This window comes from Impatiens glandulifera, chromosome 2 (assembly GCF_907164915.1).
Source record: "Impatiens glandulifera chromosome 2, dImpGla2.1, whole genome shotgun sequence".
NCBI lineage: Eukaryota > Viridiplantae > Streptophyta > Magnoliopsida > Ericales > Balsaminaceae > Impatiens > Impatiens glandulifera.
The window spans coordinates 51,405,547-51,428,266 of NC_061863.1; the positions used below are offsets into that span (position 1 = coordinate 51,405,547).

Consider the following 22,720-nt stretch of genomic DNA (forward strand, 5'->3'; position numbering starts at 1 on the left):
ATTTACATTTGTAAGATATTTAAATTAGTTTATTTTAATTATTTTATATGATTCTATATTAAATATATATATATATATAACAATATATTCAAAAAATTTTGTAATATATTTAAATAAATTTGTAAAATAAAATATTTTTAAATTTATTTGTAAGATATTTAAAAAAAAATTATTTAAATTATTTTATATTTTATATAATTATATAATTATATATTAAATATATATAAATGTTCATGAAAAACCATTAACACATTTATGTAAAAATATTTATATGTTCATGTAAAAGCATTTATGTCTTCATGTAAGTCTGCAATAGAATTAAAAAAAACAAGCTCTACCAGGTGAAGCTTGCTTCACCTGGGTATTTGCAGCGCTCAAATGAGTGAAAACAAGCACCACCAGGTGAAGCTTGCTTCACTCAATATTTACAGCACTGATAGAAGTGAACTAAACTTCACTTGATATTTACATTTGTAAAATATTTAAATTAATTTATTTTAATTATTTTATATGATTATATAATATATTTAAATAAATTTGTAAAACAAAATATTTTGTAATATATTTAAATAAATTTGTAAAACAAAATATTTTTAAATTTATTTGTAAGATATTTAAAAAAATTATTTAAATTATGTTATATTTTATATAATTATATATTAAATATATATAAATGTTCATGTAAAATGATTAATACATTTATGTAAAAACATTTATATGTTCATGTAAAAGCATTTATACCTTCATGTAAGTCTACAAAAAAAAAAAAAAAACAAGCACTACCAGGTAAAGCAAGCTTCACCTGGGGATTTACAGCACTGATAGAAGTGAAGTAAACTTCACTTGATATTTACATTTGTAAGATATTTAATTTAATTTATTTTAATTATTTTATATGATTATATAATAAATATATATATATATATATATAACATTTTCAAAAACTTTTGTAATATATTTAAATAAATTTGTAAAACAAAATATTTTTAAATTTATTTGTAAGATATTTTTAAAAAAAAATATTTAAATTATTTTATATTTTATATAATTATATATTAAATATATGTAAATGTTCATGTAAAACCACTAACACATTTATGTAAAAACATTTATACGTTCATGTAAAAGCATTTATGCCTTTAATAAATCTGCAAAAGAATAAAAAAACAAGCGTTACCAGGTGAAGCTTGCTTCACCTATGGATTTTACATGTTCAAAAATTTTTGTAATATATTTAAATAAATTTGTAAAACAAAAAAAAAAAATAAACAAACACTACCAGGTGAAGCTTGCTTCACCTAGGGATTTACAGCACTGATAGAAGTGAAGTAACTTCACTTGATATTTACATTTGTAAGATATTTAATTTAATTTAATTTATTTATTTTATATGATTATATAATAAATATATATATATATATAACATTTTCAAAAAAATTAGTAATATATTTAAATAAATTTGTAAAACAAAATATTTTTAAATTTATTTGTAAGATATTTTTAAAAAAAATATTTAAATTATTTTATATTTTATATAATTATATATTAAATATATGTAAATGTTCATGTAAAACCACTAACACATTTATGTAAAAACATTTATACGTTCATGTAAAAGCATTTATACCTTCATATAAATCTGCAAAATAATAAAAAAACAAGCGCTACCAGGTGAAGCTTGCTTCACCTATGGATTTTACATGTTCAAAAAATTTTGTAATATATTTAAATAAATTTGTAAAACAAAAAAAAAAAAAACAAGCACTACCAGGTGAAGCTTGCTTCACCTGGGGATTTACAGCACTGACACTTGATATTTACATTTGTAAGATATTTAATTTAATTTATTTTAATTATTTTATATGATTATATAATAAATAAATATATATATATATATATAACATTTTCAAAAAATTTAGTAATATATTTAAATAAATTTGTAAAACAAAATATTTTTAAATTTATTTGTAAGATATTTTTAAAAAAAATATTTAAATTATTTTATATTTTATATAATTATATATTAAATATATGTAAATGTTCATGTAAAACCACTAACAAATTTATGTAAAAACATTTATACGTTCATGTAAAAACATTTATGCCTTCATGTAAAATCTGCAAAAAAATAAAAAAACAAGCACTACCAGGTGAATCTTGCTTCACCTATGGATTTTACATGTTCAAAAAATTTTGTAATATATTTAAATAAATTTGTAAAAAAAAAAAAAAAAAAACAAGCACTACCAGTTGAAGCAAGCTTCACCTGGGGATTTACAGCACTGATAGAAGTGAAATAAACTTCACTTGATATTTACATTTGTAAGATATTTAATTTAATTTATTTTAATTATTTTATATGATTATATAATAAATATATATATATATATATATAACATTTTCAAAAAATTTAGTAATATATTTAAATAAATTTGTAAAACAAAATATTTTTAAATTTATTTGTAAGATATTTTTTAAAAAAATATTTAAATTATTTTATATTTTATATAATTATATATTAAATATATGTAAATGTTCATGTAAAACCACTAACACATTTATGTAAAACATTTATACGTTCATGTAAAAGCATTTATGTCTTCATGTAAATCTGTAAAAGAATAAAAAAACAAGCGCTACCAGGTGAAGCTAGCTTCACCTGGGTATTTAAAACTTTAAATTAGTGAAACAAGCACTACCAGGTGAAGATTGCTTCACTCAATATTTACAGCGTTGATAGAAGTGAAGCAAACTTCACTTCTTGATATTAAATTTGTAAGATATTTAAATGAATTTACTTTAATTATTTTATATGATTATATATTAAATATATATATATATATATATATAAATATGTTCAAATTTTTTAGTAATATATTTAAATAAATTTGTAAAACAAAATATTTTAAAATTTATTTGTAAGATATTTTTTTAAAAAAATATTTATATTATTTTATATTTTATATAATTATATATTAAATATATGTAAATGTTCATGTAAAACCACTAACACATTTATGTAAAAACATTTATACGTTAATGTAAAAGCATTTATGCCTTCATTTAAGTCTGCAAAAAATATAAAAAAAAAACAAGCGCTACCAGGTGAAGCTAGCTTCACCTGGGTATTTACAGCGCTCAAATGAGTGAAACAAACACTACCAGGTGAAGCTTGCTTCACTCAATATTTACAGCGTTGATAGAAGTGAAGCAATTCAAAATATTTTGTAATATATTTAAATAAATTTGTAAAACAAAATATTTTAAAATTTATTTTTAAGATATTTAAAAAATATATATTTAAATTATTTTATATTGTATACAATTATATATTAAATATATATAAATGTTTATGTAAAACCATTAACACATTTACGTAAAAGCATTTATATGTTCATGTAAAAGTATTTATGTCTTCATGTAAGTCTTCAAAAGAATAAAAAAAATAAAAACAAGTTACCCACCTGATAGCGCTTATTTTTTTTTGCAGATTTACATGAAGGCATAAATGCTTTTACATGAACGTATAAATGTTTTTACATAAATATGTTAGTGGTTTACATGAACATTTATATATATTTAATATATAATTATATACAATATAAAATAATTTAAATATATATATTTTCTAAATATCTTAAAAATAAATTTTAAAATATTTTGTTTTACAAATTTATTTAAATATATTAAAAAAAATTGAATATTTTGTTTTACAAATTAATTTAAATATATTTACAAAATAATTTAAATATCTTACAAATGTAAATATCTAGTGAAGTTTGCTTCACTTTTATCAGCGCTGTAAATATTGAGTGATGCAAGCTTCACCTATTAGTGTTTGTTTCACACATTTGAGCGCTGTAAATACCCAGGTGAAGCTACCTTCACCTGATAACGCTTGTTTTTTTTTATTCTTTTGCAGATTTACATGAAGACATAAATGTTTTTACATGAACGTATAAATGTTTTTACATAAATGTGTTAGTGGTTTTAAATGAACATTTACATATATTTAATATATAATTATATAAAATATAAAATAATTTAAATATATTATTTTTTAAATATCTTACAAATAAATTTTAAAATATTTTGTTTACAAAATTTTTTAAATATATTACAAAAAAAATTGAACATGTTGTTTTATATATATATATTTAATATATAATCATATAAAATAATTAAAGTAAATTCATTTAAATATCTTACAAATTTAATATCAAGTGAAGTTTGTTTCACTTCTATCAGTGCTGTAAATATTAAGTGAAGCAATCTTCACCTGGTAGTGCTTGTTTCACTCATTTGAGCACTGTAAATCCATAGGTGAAGCAAGCTTCACCTGGTAGTGCTTGTTTATTTTTTTATTTTTTTGCAGACTTACATGAATGTATAAATGCTTTTACATGAACATATAAATGTTTTTACATAGATGTGTTAATGATTTTACATGAACATTTATATATATTTAATATATAATTATATAAAATATAAAATAATTTAAATAATTTTTTTAAATATCTTACAAATAAATTTAAAAATATTTTTTTTTACAAATTTATTTAAATATATTACAAAATTTTTTGAAAATGTTATATATATATATATATTTATTATATAATCATATAAAATAATTAAAATAAATTGATTTAAATATCTTACAAATGTAAATATCAAGTGAAGTTTACTTCACTTCTATCAGTGCTGTAAATATTGAGTGAAGCAAGCTTCACCTGGTAGTGCTTGTTTCACTCATTTGAGCTCTGTAAATACCCAGGTGAAGCAAGCTTCACCTGGTAGCGCTTGTTTTTATTCTATTGTAGACTTACATGAAGACATAAATGCTTTTACATGAACATATAAATATTTTTACATAAATGTGTTAATGGTTTTACATGAACATTTATATATATTTAATATATAATTATATAAAATATAAAATAATATTAATAATTTTTTTTAAATATCTTACAAATAAATTTAAAAATATTTTGTTTTACAAATTTATTTAAATATATTACAAATTTTTTTTGAATATATTGTTATATATATATATATATATATATATTTAATATATAATCATATAAAATAATTAAAATAAACTAATTTAAATATCTTACAAATGTAAATATCAAGTGAAGTTTGCTTCACTTCTATCAACACTGTAAATATTGAGTGAAGCAAGCTTCACCTGGTAGTGCTTGTTTCACTCATTTGAGCGCTGTAAATACCCAGGTGAAGTTAGCTTCACCTGGTAGCGCTTGTTTTTTTTTTTCAGACTTAAATGAAGGCATAAATGCTTTTACACTAACGTATAAATGTTTTTACATAAATGTGTTAGTGGTTTTACATGAACATTTACATATATTTAATATATAATTATATAAAATATAAAATAATTTAAATATATTTTTTTAAAAATATCTTACAAATAAATTTTAAAATATTTTGTTTTACAAATTTATTTAAATATATTAAAAAAAAATTTGAACATGTTTATATATATATATATATATATATATTTAATATATAATCATATAAAATAATTAAAGTAAATTCATTTAAATATCTTACAAATTTAATATCAAGTGAAGTTTGCTTCACTTCTATCATATAAACTGTTTTTACATGAATGTATTTTATATTCACCTGAGTGAATATATATCAATCAGTTTTACATGGACAACTTTATGTAAAACAGTGTAGACTGTCTCTTCAAAGATCATGTAAAACAGAGTGAAGCGAATGAAGCTTCACTCATTTCTGTTTCTGCTGAACCCGGAATAAAATACGGGTTCCGGGTTCTCTTTCTTCCTTTTCAACCCAATTTTAATTTATTAATATAATAATAATGCTGAGTTTTGATTGGTCCGCAACAGGGGAACACCCAATTCGGTAGCAGAAGATCTTATCTGCAATTGTCTTGTTGTGTTGATTGATGACTGACTACTTTTTTTTTTTTTTTTTTAAACGAAACACTCTTACTACCGCTGGACTAATTGATGTGATTCGGGTTTATATTTCGTATCTATGGAGGAAAGAGAGAAGAGAATATGAGCAATATCCATCACGGCAGCTATAGCCTTCATCATCAGTCGGATCTAGTACCTCCTTCTACAGTTCATCACACTAGCCATCACACCCTTTTTTCCCTCCTCCTCCTCCAAGTTGAAAACTTTGAGTTGAAGAACAAGGAGAAGATATGAACATAATCCTTAGTTGAGATTTGAATCATATATAAGAGGTTCATGGGTAAGTATTAAATTGTCACTCGGTAACATATGCTAAGCTGCTGAGGGTTAGATGCGGTCATAATGGATATTAGAGCTGCTACTATCTATTGTTTAAGGCATATCATCTAACCACCACCAACTGTGGCGGGGAACACCATGCATGCCACGCTTCTTTAACTGTTTCCAACGGATCTACTTCCCCCAACATCATCGTCGTCATCATCATTACTATCGCCTTCCATTTTAGTTCGGAGAAGAAGGTTCATCAAATTCTTTTGAGGGTATATATTAACTAACTTCTCATCTCTCATAACTATCCTTCTCAGGTTCTCATCAGTTCATCCCTTTCACCCTTTCAAACTGTTACATTCAGATTCAATAGATTCCTGACATATATGTTCAATCTAAATACCAAACAAATTTCAATCTTGACTATGCAATACTGTTGTCTGCAGGTTCAGCCAGCCAGTCCCATGCTCTACACCCAACATGTTTTGGAGGCAAATAAATTGATAACTGATTTAACTAACACCAAGTCTAGCTTCCAAGGAAGCAAGGTGTCACGGCCCATTTGTGAGAGGGCCCAATCAAGAGGAGTAGAGGTCCACCAAGTCATGACCCAAATCCAAGAAGGGAGAAGAGTGGAACCAAACAAGACTTAGTCTTATCCACACTCCACCTACTCATCATTAATGCATATAATGCTTCTCTCCTTAACCACCACCCACCTATCCATCTTTAATGCATTTAATGCTTTCTCCTTAACCACCACCCACCTATCCATCTTTAATGCATTTAATGCTGTACTTGTAATTTACCTATAAATACATGTAGTCACATCTTGTAAAGTGGTTGTTGAATACAATTCTTATTCTCAAGCTTTGTTTCTCTCTCTAAGTCTTCTTGCATTGAGTTTTCTTGTTTCAAAAAGGCTTACTAAGTTAGAATCTCTTCGATCTAACTTAGTGCCACACGGATCTACTTTTAGCCCGTGACAAGTGGTATCAGAGCAAGGTTGTGCTTCCGCACTCAAGTTGCAAGAGATGGATTCGAGTGCCAACGTCACGAAGGTTCCGATCGTCGAACTAGCGGACAAAGTGTCTAGAAGGGGCAAGTCCGTCGAGAGAAGTGCTGCCATGGAAGCTCGAGTGACCCGGCTTGAGGAAGGAATGAGCGAGCACCAAGAAGCTCTCGAAGTTTTTAGCACGGTGGCCGATAGAGTGAAGGTGCTCGATGAGGAAGGTGAAAAGCTGGAGAACGAAATCATGGGAATCATCAACAACTCGAAACATAGCATTCGAGACGAAGTGCTTGGGATGGTTCGAGTGAATGTTGATGATATCCGGAATGAGGTATTTGAAGCAATCCGTGGAGAAGTCCAAGGCATGATCGATGCCTTCCAAAGGGAAATAAGGGGGAGGATCGAAGGCTTGGAGGGGCGGATTGGGTGGAATGGAGGAGGGAATCTTCGAGGTGCGGCACCTCATCGAATTGATGTTCCCAAACCAACTTCATTCAAAGGCTCAAGGAGCGCAAGAGAAGTGGACGACTTCCTATGGAATATGGAGAGGTATTTTAAGGCATCCAACATACTTGACGATCGCATCAAGTTGCAAACGGCGCCATTTTTCTTGATAGATATGGCATTGTTGTGGTGGAGGAGACGTGAAGTCGACATTGAACGAGGTACGTTACGAATGGAAACATGGGTGGATTTCAAGACCGAGTTCAAACGTCAGTTCTTCCCCGAAAACGCGGATTTCGAAGCTCGAAAGCGTTTAAGCCAACTTACACACTCCCAATCCATAAAGGAGTATGTGAGGGAGTTCCAAGAGTTGATGCTAGAGTTGCCCAGCCTGACCGAACAAGAGGCACTATTCACTTTTGTTAATGGCCTAAAGATGTGGGCGCAGTTAGAACTACAAAGGGCGAAAGTGCAGAACGTCTCGGAGGCAATTGCGATTGCAGAAAGGCTGATTGAGCTTAAAACGTCTGTGGATAGACCAAAGTTCAATAAGGACAACAAAGAGAAAGGCGGGGGAGACCGCCAACCCAAGAAGTGGCAACCAAACAACAATCCTGGAAGGCAAGCCGACGAAACGGGTAAGCCTAGAACTTGTCATATTTGTGGTGCCACCAATCACCTCAAGTTCATGTGTCCTTTCAAAGGGAAGAAAGTTGCGGCAGTTCAAGGAGCCGAATCTTCCGATGATGAAGAAGGGGCTCAACTGGGATCTTTAAGGTTTCTCAATGCTGTTAAGGCTAGCGTTGTTGAGCCAGTTAAAGGAACGAAGAGGGGTTCAATGTTCGTTGAGGCGTTGATCGAAGGAAAGCGTGTGAAAGCCCTTGTCGACACTGGGGCAACCCACAACTTCATGCGTGAAGGAGTGGCTAAGGCGCTTGGCCTCCACATCAGCCAATCAAGGGGGACCATCAAGTCCGTGAACACGAAAGCCAAGCCGGTGACCGGTGAAGCTAAGGAAGTGAAAATCCAAATCGGAGATTGGATCGGGAAGGTTTCCTTTTCAGTAATCCCCCTTGACGATTACGACGTAGTACTAGGACTACGATGGTTCGATCAGGTACGTGCGTGCATAATTCCCTATTCTGACTCGTTGGTCATCTTGGATCACGAGAGAACGAGTGCCATACCGGTTAGAAGGGAACTAGATGGAGTGGGAATGTTATCGGCTATACAATTTAACCGAGGCCTCCAGCGAGGTGAAGAGACTTTTGCCGCTTTCGCTGTGATGGAAGATGAGGACGATTCTAAGGTGGGAGTAGAAGTGCCCAAAGAAGTCCAAGAAGTGTTGGAGGAGTTCAAAGACACGATGCCTGACGAACTCCCAAAGAAATTACCGCCAAAAAGGGACGTGGACCATAAAATCGAGTTAGTGACAGACGCATTGCCACCATCTCGAACGCCCTATAGAATGGCACCTCCCGAGCTGAAGGAGTTACAGAAACAATTGAAAGAGTTGCTTGATGCGGGAATGATCCAACCATCCAAATCGCCCTATGGTGCTCCAGTGTTATTCCAAAAGAAGCACGATGGGTCATTGAAGATGTGTGTGGATTACCGGGCGTTGAACAAGTTGACCGTTCGAAACAAGTATCCGATCCCGATTGTTGGCGAGTTGTTCGATCAACTTGGAGGAGCCAAGTGGTTTTCAAAGATCGATTTACGGTCCGGATATTGGCAAGTGAGGATTGCAAAAGGGGATGAGACGAAGACCACAATGGTTACGAGGTATGGATCTTACGAATTCCTTGTCATGCCTTTTGGTCTTACGAATGCACCAGCCACATTCTGCACCCTTATGAACAAGGTCTTCCACCCCTACTTAGATAAGTTTGTGGTAGTTTACCTTGACGATATTGACGTATACTCGTCCACCTTGCATGAACATGTGGAGCATTTGAGATTGGTTCTCCAAGCCTTGCGAGAGAATGAGTTATACGCCAAATGGGAGAAATGCTCGTTTGCCCAAGATCAAGTGATGTTTCTTGGCCATCGAGTGAAGGCAGGGTGCATTATGATGGATGAGGTCAAGGTCAAAGCCATTCAAGAATGGGAAGCGCCTAAAACCGTACCTCAACTTCGTTCATTCCTTGGTTTAGTGAATTACTACCGCAAGTTCATCACGGGATACTCAAAAATAGCTGCTCCCTTGACGGACCTTTTGAAGAAAGACCGATCATGGAGGTGGGATGAAAAGTGTTTGGAAGCCTTCGAGGGACTCAAGGACAAAGTCACCAAACAACCGGTGTTAACACTACCGGACCATACCAAAGAGTACGAGGTACAGACCGATGCATCTGACTTTGCCATTGGAGGTGTGTTGATGCAAGAAGGGCATCCTATTGCATATGAAAGCCGGAAGTTAAACGATACGGAGCGGCGATACACGATCCATGAGAAAGAGATGACGGCAGTTGTACATTGTTTACGTACATGGAGACACTATTTGCTTGGAAGCAGATTCATGGTACGGACCGACAACGTAGCCACTAGTTACTTCCAAACGCAAAAGAAACTAACTCCCAAGCAAGCTAGGTGGCAAGAATTCCTAGCCGAGTTCGATTACTCATTGGAGTACAAGCCGGGAGTTACCAATCGTGTAGCTGACGCTTTAAGCCGCAAGGCGGAGTTGGCCGCCATTAGTCAACCGGAGACCAACATAAGGGAACGCATACGGGAGGGCCTAGAGAAAGACCCCAATGCGTTGAAACTCATGGAGTTTGCTCAAAACGGCAAGACTCGAAGATTTTGGGTCGACGACGGATTACTCCTAACTAAAGGAAACCGTGTGTTCGTACCCAAGTGGGGAAGTTTGCGTCACGACGTCTTGAAGGAAAGTCATGATTCAAAATGGGCGGGTCACCCAAGAATGCACCGCACCATGGCGCTGATGGAGGAATCGTATTATTGGCCCAAAATGCGGGATGACGTGGAAGCTTATGTACGGACTTGTCTTATTTGCCAACAAGATAAGATCGAACAACGTCAACCAGGCGGTTTGCTCCAACCATTACCAGTACCGGAACATCCATTCGAAAGCATCTCGATGGATTATATCACAACACTACCCAAGTCCGATGGGTACGGGTCAATCATAGTGGTGGTTGATCGCTTTTCTAAGTATGGAACCTTTATTCCGGCACCATCCGACGTCACGGCTGTCGATACAACCAAGTTGTTCTTGAAACACATTGTGAAGCATTGGGGAGTACCAAAGACGATTGTCAGCGATAGAGATCCTCGCTTCACTGGGAAATTTTGGTCGGAGTTGTTCAAATTGATGGGCACCAACTTGGCATTCTCAACCAGCTTCCACCCACAAACCGATGGACAGACAGAAAGGGTCAATGCCTTGCTAGAATTATATCTGAGACACTATGTAAGCGCCAACCAAAAGGACTGGAGCAGACTTCTGGATACGGCACAGTTCTCATATAATTTGCAAAAGAGTGAATCAACTGGGCGCAGTCCGTTCGAACTAGCGACAGGGAGGCAACCGGCGACTCCGCAAAGTTTGGCGACCGGTTATGCAGGTCAAAGCCCATCCGCCTATACATTTGCCAAATCCTTAGGAGAAGAGGTAGATCTTGCTCGAGCGTCCTTAGATAAGGCCTCCAAGAAAATGAAGAAATGGGCGGACCAAAATAGGCGGGCAGTCGAATTTAAGGTGGGGGACAAAGTAATGATGAAGTTACTTCCACAACAATTCAAGTCTCTACGATCTGTGCACAAGGGGCTTGTACGTAGATACGAAGGACCATTCACAATCGAGGCGCGCGTGGGAAAGGTGGCATATCGATTGGAGTTGCCGCCCAAACTAAAGATTCATCCGGTATTCCACGTAAGTAAACTTAAACCATTTCACGAGGATACGGAGAATGTAGACAGGGGACAATCCAATCGAGCAGCAACGGCCGTCACGACATCCTTCGACAAGGATATCACGGAAATTATATCGCATAGAGAAATTAGAAGAAGGGGTGTTCCCCCTTACGTCGAATACTTTGTACGATGGAAAGACCTTCCCGATGCCGAGAGTAGCTGGGAAAAAGAAGACCATTTGTGGCAATTCAAGAAGAAGATCGAAGAATACCGGTCCAAGGTCGAGCCGAGGGCGGCCACGACTTAGGTGGGGGAGTATGTCACGGCCCATTTGTGAGAGGGCCCAATCAAGAGGAGTAGAGGTCCACCAAGTCATGACTCAAATCCAAGAAGGGAGAAGAGTGGAACCAAACAAGACTTAGTCTTATCCACACTCCACCTACTCATCATTAATGCATATAATGCTTCTCCTTAACCACCACCCACCTATCCATCTTTAATGCATTTAATGCTTTCTCCTTAACCACCACCCACCTATCCATCTTTAATGCATTTAATGTTGTACTTGTAATTTACCTATAAATACATGTAGTCACATCTTGTAAAGTGGTTGTTGAATACAATTTTTATTCTCAAGCTTTGTTTCTCTCTCTAAGTCTTCTTGCATTGAGTTTTCTTGTTTCAAAAAGGCTTACTAAGTTAGAATCTCTTCGATCTAACTTAGTGCCACACGGATCTACTTTTAGCCCGTGACAAAGGTCAGGTATGTAAGTGTTTCCACTACTAAGTGGCAACTCATTGTTTGCATAGTACTCATGTCATATATGGATTTGTTATGTTCTTTAAACATGACACATTACAAAAACATATGGCGGCCAATCTTGGTGCTGAAGTTAGTTATCACAAATTTCAGCCTCCCTAAAATAAGTTTCACTTTTTGACAAAACAAGAAGATATCCTAGAAATAGACCTGTTGGAAACGGCTAAGAAGCATGGCATGGCTAAGAAGAATTTGAAGAACCTTCTTCTCCGAACCAAAATGGAAGGCGACAGTGATGATGATGGTGTTGGTGTTGGTGAAGTAGACCTGTTGGAAACGGCTAAGAAGCGTGGCATGTTGTTCCCCGCCCCAGGTGGTGGTCAGATGATACTCTAATATCTATTTTGACCACATCTAACATTCAGCTTGGCATGATGTTAGTTGCGCATGAATACAATTCAACCTATTTTGATATTCACCCATCAATCTTTTATATATGATTCAAATCTCAACTAAATAAAATTTGTTATTTTGATATATTCTCCTTGTTCTTCCCTCAAATAAGTTTTTATATCATTTGCAAGCATTACAGTCTATGTATAATAAAAATCAATATTATAAGTGAGAATAAAAAAATAAGAACAAAAATTTAACAAATTAAGAACTCGTATATATAAATAGATTAACAAATAAGAATATAAGACATTTATCAGCCGGCCTAAACAATGGGAACCAAAGTATATCCCTTAAGCATATACTAAAATCCTAGTTCTATGAAAGAGCTACAAAGCTTGCAACTTTTGAAATATTCTAAACTAAAAACAACAAGAAATGACTATGAATAATAATTCTAAGGTCGTTCTAGTCACGGGTTGCGCCAAAGGTGGCATCGGCTATGAATACTGCAAAGCTTTTGCCGAAAGCAACTGTCGTGTTTTCGCTTCTGATATTGAAAAAATGTCTAACGATCATTTCTCGTTAGACAACATAGAGACGCTCCAGCTCGATGTCTCTTCTAATAATAGTGTCGAATCAGCTGTGGGAGCCATTGTGTCGAAACATGGGCGTATAGACATAGTGGTGAATAACGCAGGAATAGGAAACTCGGGTCCTTTGGTCGAGCTTCCTATAGACATGATAAGAAAGGCTTATGAAATAAATGTTCTTGGCCATCTTAGGTTGATCCAACAAGTTGTACCTTATATGGTTGATCAACGTAAAGGTACTATCGTGAACGTTGGTAGTGTAGTTGGAACCGTGCCTACACCTTGGGCGGGCTCGTATTGTGCCACCAAGGCGGCTATTCATGCGATATCAGATACGTTGAGGGTCGAGTTGAAGCCATTTGGAATAGATGTAGTGTTGGTTGTACCGGGGGCAATTAAGTCAAACTTCGGGAGAAATAACGCAAAAATGTTGGAGAAGTACGATAATGAGTGGAAAATTTATGAAGGTTTTAGAAACGTTATAAGTGAGCGAGCCAATGCTTCTCAAGGGGGTAAGGCAACCGATGCGAGTGTTCTAGCTAGATATGTGGCTAACAAGGTTTTAAGTCCAAGACCTCCTAAGGTGATTAGGTTTGGTCATATGACCGGTTTGTTTAGTTTGTTGTCATGGTCTCCTATTTGGGTTAGAGATCTATTTTTTTCTACTAGATTTGGTTTGAATAAGAAGATATAGGGGGAGGTAATTCAAAATTAAGCAAAGACTTATAAACATTTGTGATCATTTAATAAAAAAATTGGAGAATTCAAAATTAAGCCTTTTGGCATCTATTAAACAAATCCTGATTGCAAAAAATAAAATAAAAAGAGAGAATTATCCACCTCTGCAACTAGAATATCATTCATTTCATTGTTCAAATGATAAAACATGCCTAAAATTGACATACAGAAGCCTTACAAATAGGAATAATTTGCAATTAGAAAGGATACATACACACCATCCAACAGCCAAAATTCGGTTGAAAACCCGCACATCCTTTATTATGTGGAATTATTTATCCTGCAAAAGCGACGTGCACTTACAAATTCAATGCGAAATAACAAGAGTTTCAATACCTCTCTTTATTGTGGTATTTGCAGTAACAATTTTAATGTATAAATTCACAATGCTGCTGTTAAAACACCTTGTGGCATAACTTTCAAATTTTGTTCTCCTTGGAAAATAAATTAACCAACCACCTTACTGGTTTCTTTGCCATGTTCTTTGCAGAAAGGGTCCAAGATTGGCACGTTTCAGATATACTAACACTCCAATTCCCACCACAGCTACAGTTCCAGCCAAAATACTATACTGGAGAGACCGGATTCCTCTTTTTTCTGTCTCCGTAATGCATCTGTTTTCTGTCTCAATTGTGTCTTTTGACTCGCTAGTTTCCTCGCTTTTCACCTCTGGATAATCAAAATGTAATCTTAGGACCTGCAAAATGATCAAGATATTATCCACACCTTCACCCATTAGAGAACAAAAACTTAACATCTTGATGAGCTCAGGACACCAAAAGATTGGGCTAATATAATAGAGATGTCACCTTTAGCCCTGCTGATTTCGCATGACCAACAGCACTAACAAGATCAGCATCGTTTGTAAGGAGAACCTTGTCGCCTTCATCGTCTTGATACTACAAAATTATAAAAATATCACCAAGAATCATCTTTGCTTAGATAACAAATATATTTTACATACCAAAATATGAGGACGGCTTTGATTGTCAGAAATGCCAAGTCTTACAACTATAGCAGCAAGAAGCTCACCAAGATTCTCAGTGCCTGCAATAGTTCAAAGGAATATCTGAACATTGGTTCAAGCTTCAAACTAGCATTCTTAACCATGTTTGGGACCAAAGGCTGCCTTTTTTACCATTCGATAGTGATTAATTCCTTCTAGAAAATATTAGAACCTTATATAGCATAATAGTAAAATAGCTAAATAAAGAATATTGCAGGGATTACGGCATATATAAACATCTGACAATGGATCATAATTGTCCTGTATTTCTTCCTATTAACTAAATTCCACACAAAAACTTTTAAGGAACAAGAAACAATTTACACACAATACTAGAAGTCTGACCATATTAACTACATAATTATGAATTTCATACAAACTAGTTGACTAAGTATTTAGGAATTTTGTCCCATATTAATAATTCTATTGAATAATTGAAGTCTGTGTTTCCTAGACTACAAAACATGTTACCGAAATCAACATCAATAATGGAGGAGATCAAAATCACTAATTAACAAGAACTTTCTCTTACTGGACAGAACTATCAATTTAGACAACTGTGACAACATCATGCCCGGTTTGTCCATTCACAAGGAAAAACAGTCCTATACTCGTCACATTACACCGTACCAGCCATTTTTAGTTACAAACTCAGCTCACTTCAACCTTGCATTTATATATATCAGAAGTTGTCAGTCAAACATTTGTAAAGGTTTTTCCAAACTCATAAAAGAAGGTTTGCCACTTGGGTCAGCCAATATTCCAGGAGGAAAGATAGAAAATTTCATATTCATTGCATGTATATATATCAGAAAAGAAGTTTCAGTGCTATGCCACAAGATCGGGTGTCGGCAAGAGAAACTCACCAAAATTAAATCGGTGTATTCGACCATTGCAGTCTTCAAATTTGAAGGTAAATGAGTTTCCAATGCCAAGAGATGGATAATTCTTTCCATGTTCTGCCCCATCAGGTGTCATTCCCTCAGGCATGGACATCTCACTGCAAAAAGAATACCCTAAACAAGGTGATGAAACAAAAATCCTGCAGTAACATATCAATGCACCAGCACAAAATACCTTTTATTTTCATAATCATCGGGTAGTTCTTGGGAAATTGCTGAATCCCAGAACTTCTGCATAATTGTGTTTGCAATGTCATTAACTGCACCGCCAGAACTGTTCTCAATCTGAGATAGAAAAGTAGTAGGTACCCTCATGAGGAGCAATATCTTGTCTTTAGGAAGGCTATAATGCTACTGAACATGAAATGGAACTGAAAACATAATGGTCAGCTCATCCACAAGACAGGTGAGTCAAATACACTAGTAAATGAATGCCTTGAAAGGAGTCCAGCACTGTTTCCCAAAGATAATATGGTTAGATTGTTGTCCAGATTTAATAAAGTTAATGCAAGGGTTAAAATGATCCATGTTTGACATGTATATTAGCATAAGCACAAATTACCGAGTAAGCAATTTATGAAGCTAGTCGTGGTTGTCCTAATCCGACACCCACCCAATTTAGGAACCAGAGGTAATTTCAATGCAAAGTTTGAGAGAAATGATGTAGCATTAATGTTATTATTGTTTGAATTCAAATTTACAGGATCTCACAAAGGATTAAACTGACTTTTTTTCTCTTTATGTTCTTTTTTGGGCTAGATGGGTTCTGCTTGTTATATGCTATTATGCAACCCCTATCCTAACTTAACACCATCTTGGATAACATAATACATTGAATGATGCAACAACTTTTTATACAGTAGCTTCCATTTAAGCTACAGAACACTTTGTAAGGCCTTTACCCTACCAATAAGTTTTATAGCACACTACTCATTAAGCTGCAGAGAACACTTCTGAAGGTCCATAAGCTAAAAAAAATCTTCATCACTTTACTATGAGTTAATATTGATGGAAATTGAATTGTTTCCTTTCCATTCCTGACTAATGACATATTATATTGCAAGAGACAAGGAATCATATTTTTTATTTTCTGCAACAATGGTCAAGTTTAGACCCTTACTGCTCTACATTCTCATATACAATGAATACTGTGAAATTACTTTATATACAAAAGTATTCTCAGCCTAACATGAGCCACAGATAAATGCCAGAAACATATGTACTTAATTAAGTTTGAATTTTAGGCAACTGAAAGTCATTTTCTTTTTCATTGTATGATATTGATCTGCTATGAGACAGATATGAAGATCTCAAACAATAATCAAGACAAAAAACGTAAAAGAACGTTTTGCAAACTACATCAATAAAATGCAACAGCATAGCAGAAACCTTACCATAGATATTACTGCATGAGTGATTTGGAGAACATCTACACAAGCAGCAAAGTTTCCATCTGCTGAGCCAGGAAATCATTAATATGTTTGAAGACTTTTCTTCTCATTTGTTTAAAAGGAAGTATTTCTCACTTTTGTCTACAACAGGAAGATGTAAGAACTTTCCATCATGCATGATATGCAATGCTTCCAGGATTGTACTCTCCAAGGTCACAAATACAGGGTTTGGAGTCATCACCTTAAAGGATAACACGTAAATGAGATACAGATGGTACAAATAGAGTTGACGTAAGTTATTGAAGATGAAACATGAAAGTAATGTATCACATAAGTTGCTGCATATCTTGGATAGTAATAAGATACACATGCATGTCCTTAGATGTTCAAATCTATTAACAACAATGAAGAAATATTTGGCTTAAGATTGTTTAAATACAATCGACAGCATAAAGAAAGATTCATCTTCTGAAAATGGATAGTCATGTCATTGATCCTTGTCAGAATAATAAACTTGTCTGTCTTTACAATTTTAGATGTACTCAAAAGGGGCAAAAAGTTTATATGCTTGTCAGTTTAGGGAAAATATTCCAGATGGGGGAGAAGGTAATAAAATTAAGTGTTTCATGTTTCTACAATAAATTGAAAAAGAAAAACATTCATCGTGAAGTTTTTACTCACTGCAATAGTGAAAGAACATTGGAAAGAGAAGGTAGATGATTTAAAACATGCGAAACTCATTTGTATGCATCATTTCCACTTGCAGAATTCTTTCAAGCAAAACTATATCCGATTACATATACTTAGACTTGGTATTGACAGTTCCAACAAATGGGATGTATAATTTGAAATGGTCATAACACAATAGAAATAAATCAGATTTCAGACCTTTTCAACAGCAGTCAACTCAGGTGAAAGATTCTGGCTAACCACTCGCATAAGGATGTCCTTTGAACTGGATAAATAAAAATAACATGCAATAAGAAACAGGGCAAAACAATAACCAAAGAAGAAGAAAATCAATTTGTTAATTCAATAAAATCAAAAATGTTTTTATAGAACTGTTTTCTTGATCTTTTAGAGCTTTTCCTCTTTTTTTATTCAGAAGGAAAATCATTGATGCTGAAAGAAACATTACGTCAATATCCCCAGTATCTTGTTCTCGGGGGCAATAACAACAGCGCTAACTCGCGATTCTTGCATCATCTTGGCAGCAACATTGACAGCATCTGATGGTGATACTACTGCAACACTAGAAATACAAGTGGCATGTCACTGAACAAATCATGTGCACATGTTACAGAATGTAAATGCTCATCACTGAAGATTTGTGAGAATTACTTTGCATTTTCACCAATAATTGTTGACAAGGAGGGTTTGAACATTCGCTCTTTGAGTGTTTCAATGAAGGCTGATGGAGCTGCAAGAGAATTCAATAATAACAAACATTAGCATGTATAAAGATGTAATATACTCTGGAAAAAGGTTAAATATTTATAACTAAGTAAAACACCTAATAAAAGAACACTAACAACTTTGCAAGTGAATAAGACATCAATCTATCCTAAAATTGTCATATTGTGAATGAACAGTTGTATTGAGACCGTCACTTATGATCACAAATGAACATCAACTTTACTAGTGATCTGCCTCTGCTATTGTAATTTTGCGGATAAATAAAATAAGTGGTTTTGGACTGAAGATTTTAGATAAAACCAAATTAACTATAACAACAATAATTTTCATAAAAATAACATGATATCAGTAACTTATGTTATTAAAATTGATCAAAGACAGAAAAATGACCAAAACAATCCCAAGGATACACAATAGTTACTTCAGAAATTAGTAAGCATTCTTAATCTCAAACTCATATTCATTGAAGTCACGGAACCTGAGAAATCACTTCCAAACTGGCGTTCCACACCTTCAACTGCAGCTGCAATGGCACTACCCTGCTCTGCAGCTTTCTCCATTTTGAATATGGCATCGTAAAGGCATTTAGTAATATCCAACAAGGCAACAACTTCCCCATTTTCTACAACAGGAAGATGCCTGAATTTTCCTGATGCAAAAGATGATCAAACAAGATTATTATAACACATGTTACTGAATATGGAAAACACATAAATAGGTGTAGAACTGACCTTGGACCATCTTCTGAAGGGCTTCAATGGCCAATGAATCTGACGTGACAAAGGTAGGATTCTTTGTCATAATTTTAGAAATAACAGTCTGGTCTGCTCTCAATTCTTCAGCTATAACTCTTGTAACAATATCCTAATAAAATAGTATAAATCATTGTCAAAGATAGCCAATCTTGATAGAAAGGTGTAAAACATGAAGGTAACTTAATAACCTTGTCAGTGACAATTCCAGAAAGCAATCCGTTTGAATCAGTCAACAGAACGGCATCAGCCCGGCGAGCAGCCATTCTCCGGCAAGCATCAGAAACAGTTGTACCATCAGGAATTGTAAATGCCTTAGACAACCTCAGTTTTTTCACCGTCCTTTCTCCAAGACCAGACCTGAAAAACCCATATCTCTGTTTTAAGAAGGAATAATCATGTCTTACAAAAGAAAGAAAAAAACCCACGATTGGTTAGGCGAAGAAGGCTTGGATTTGGCTCCATTAATCATCCCGTAGTCTGTCTGGGAAGACGTTTTTCTCAAAGTGGATGGATTTCGCTTCTGATTCAAGCTGCTGGTGCTGGTGCTCTTCTTCGGAGCTGGAGCCACCTGACCACTCATCGTTTAGAAAGAAAATAGTAAAAGAATTGGAAGGAATCAAGTGAAAAGTTATAGCCCAGTTCTAGTGAGAGAAGCTTAGAAACATTCGTAAATGGAAATGGAAGCAGCCAAATGGGAGCATAATAGCAAAATGTGCCTCCACGAATAGAAGCCCGGATTTTAAAAATTATCTCCAACGGGGCAAAAACACCACAGAAAGTCAACCCATCTCCATTCAATTGTTTTGTTTTTTAATCTGTTTTTTTCATATAAATTATATAACTATTTGTAAATAATTATATATAAAATGAATGTCAATTATTTATTTATTTTTTCATATAAAAAACTTACATGACTTACTTTAATCCTGGTATTTGATATTTGAATGATCTTAAAAAATATATATATAATGTGAAAAGTAGATAAATTAAGTATAAAGTACAAAAAGGGTATATATTAATTTTTATTAATAGAATTGAATGGTCAACTATATTTATATTTAAGATTGTTTTGAGTAGTTAATATTTTCTTAAACCTTTATTAAAAGCATATTAAATTAGAGGGAAATATCATGACTATATATATATATATATATATATATATATATATATATATATATATATATATATATATATATATATATATATATTGACTTTAATAAAAATAATAATAATCAACTTGTAACACAATTTTTTTTATATAAAGTATACAATTTAATTGTAATTTAAATAACAACCTTGAAACAAAATTATTATGCCTTGAAACTATATGGTTTCAAAATTAAACAAACTCAATTTATTTTCTTAGTAATTATATCAAAAGTATTGACTAACTATAAAAAAAAATATAAAACAAAAACTGAATAAAAAATAAAAAGCTTTAATTGAATAAGTTGTAATTATATATTTGAGAGGTGCTCATGCTTTTAAGTGTGATAGGCTAATAGATAAAGTCTGACACCACGCTTTTACGCCACGTGCTCAATATTGAATGGTACAATTTTCTTTTTTATACAATAATATTTATATTAATTTTAAATATAAAAAATATTTTAATAATTAAATAATTAAAAATTCAAATGTCAATTTAGTCCGATCAAAATTTCGATCAAAATTTTGCCACCAATATTTATAAATTTTGACTTTTAACCCTTCTAAGATATAGAAAATAAATAAGATTATATGAGATTAGATTTAGGTAGATTTAAGAAATTAAATCTAAATTGACTGAATCCATATAAATTATATAAAAATTGATTGAATCCTTAGAATTATGATTTCTAATGTTATGTAATTTCGATTGAATAGGTGTAATATATAATGCATACATTGTCAATGGTTTTTTTTTTTAATTCACTAGTCTATTACAATTTTATTTTATTTTACTTGGTCCATATAATTATAGACCTTATTAAAAACATTTCGTTAGTTTATAATATGACTTGATATAAAACCCAGTATCATATTTGACTCATAAATGACATATGCAATAGGGATGTAAATGAGCAGAACTTGAATTAATCCTGACTCGAGTTTGTCTCGACTCGTTTTTTATTGGCTCGGCTCAAGCTCGATCGAGCTTTCAATAGTAAGTTTGAACTCAGCTCGATTATATAATCATAAACTCGAGTTCGGCTCGAAAAGTTCGAATTTAAATATATTTATATATTAAGTTTTTATATTATAAAAAACCTAAATCACCCTTCATCAATCAATGAGTAGTTCACCACACAAATATTTAAATTCTTATTTACATATTAATAAAAAAGACAATCATAAATTAAAACATAGTTCATAAAATAAAGATTATTGTGTTGTGTAGACTGTACAATGAGATGCAAATAAAAGTCGAGAATTTCTCAAGAAGAATATTTTCAAGTTGTGTATTGTATTTAAGATTAACTTGAAAATATATTAAACTCCATTAAATTTATTTTAAAAAATAACACTTTACAGTGAAATAAAAAATAGTTTTATATTTTATAAAATATAATAAATTGATATTGCATATATTAAATAATATTATAGTAAAATTATATTTTAATTTGATTTTTTAAAATTATATTTTTATAATTAAATTAATATCAAATTTATTTATTTCCTTATAAGTAATATTTTTTAATTTATAAACATTATTTTGGTATATCTTTATATACCAAAATATTAAAAATCTCATACCTTTTACCGTACCAATAATTTCGGCATCAGTAACGAACGGTTTCCCAAAATAACCTAGTTTGGCGTTCACTTTCCTAAATTAACCTAGTTTGTTCATTCATTCCCAAACTAACCTAGTTTACTATTCAAACTCAGTTTTATTTATTTATTTATTTTTTTATATTTAAAATTTATTATATATAAAGTTTATATTTTGATATATATTTTAAATTATTATTTATATAAACTAAATTATTTATATTTTGATATATATTTTAAATTATTATTTTTATAAATTAGATTATTTATATTTTGATATATAATTTAAATATAATTATTTTTTATAAATTTGATTATTTGTATTTTAATATATATATATATATATTTACATTTCAATTATTATTTATATAGTGTAATAAATATTAAATAATTCTAATAAATAATTGTTGGATACTAATAAATTTAAAATATTTTAAC

The 22,720-nt window shown here is 32.4% G+C and overlaps 2 protein-coding genes across 2 annotated transcripts; one reads left to right on the forward strand and one right to left on the reverse strand.

Moving 5' to 3' along the window:
* The first annotated feature begins 13,165 nt into the window (after positions 1-13,165).
* LOC124924870 (short-chain dehydrogenase ptmH-like) lies at positions 13,166-14,014 on the forward strand. The gene has a single exon (XM_047464855.1). It carries the CDS (start codon positions 13,166-13,168, stop codon positions 14,012-14,014), a length of 849 nt encoding a protein of 282 aa, XP_047320811.1.
* Positions 14,015-14,161: 147 nt separating this feature from the next.
* Positions 14,162-20,232, reverse strand: LOC124925417 (CBS domain-containing protein CBSCBSPB3-like). The gene is made up of 15 exons (XM_047465410.1): positions 19,954-20,232; positions 19,717-19,885; positions 19,505-19,637; positions 19,252-19,422; positions 18,699-18,777; positions 18,496-18,609; positions 18,246-18,312; positions 17,493-17,598; positions 17,361-17,419; positions 16,142-16,251; positions 15,931-16,064; positions 15,023-15,105; positions 14,868-14,957; positions 14,523-14,755; positions 14,162-14,338 (listed from the first exon to the last, which is right to left on the reverse strand). Exons 1-15 carry the CDS (start codon positions 20,106-20,108, stop codon positions 14,320-14,322), a joined length of 1,722 nt encoding a protein of 573 aa, XP_047321366.1. The 5' UTR covers positions 20,109-20,232; the 3' UTR covers positions 14,162-14,319.
* Between the last annotated feature and the right edge of the window lie 2,488 nt (positions 20,233-22,720).

Bases quoted from the DNA above. Each gene is read 5' to 3' on its own strand.
- LOC124925417 (XM_047465410.1), bottom strand. From the start codon at position 20,108: ATGAGTGGTCAGGTGGCTCCAGCTCCGAAGAAGAGCACCAGCACCAGC. The intron at 19,886-19,953 runs GTGGGTTTTTTT...TGGGTTTTTCAG, and splicing joins CCTTCTTCGCCTAACCAATC to GTCTGGTCTTGGAGAAAGGA. The intron at 18,778-19,251 runs GTTCCGTGACTT...ATTCTCTTGCAG, and splicing joins GTTTGGAAGTGATTTCTCAG to CTCCATCAGCCTTCATTGAA.
- LOC124924870 (XM_047464855.1), top strand. From the start codon at position 13,166: ATGACTATGAATAATAATTCTAAGGTCGTTCTAGTCACGGGTTGCGCC.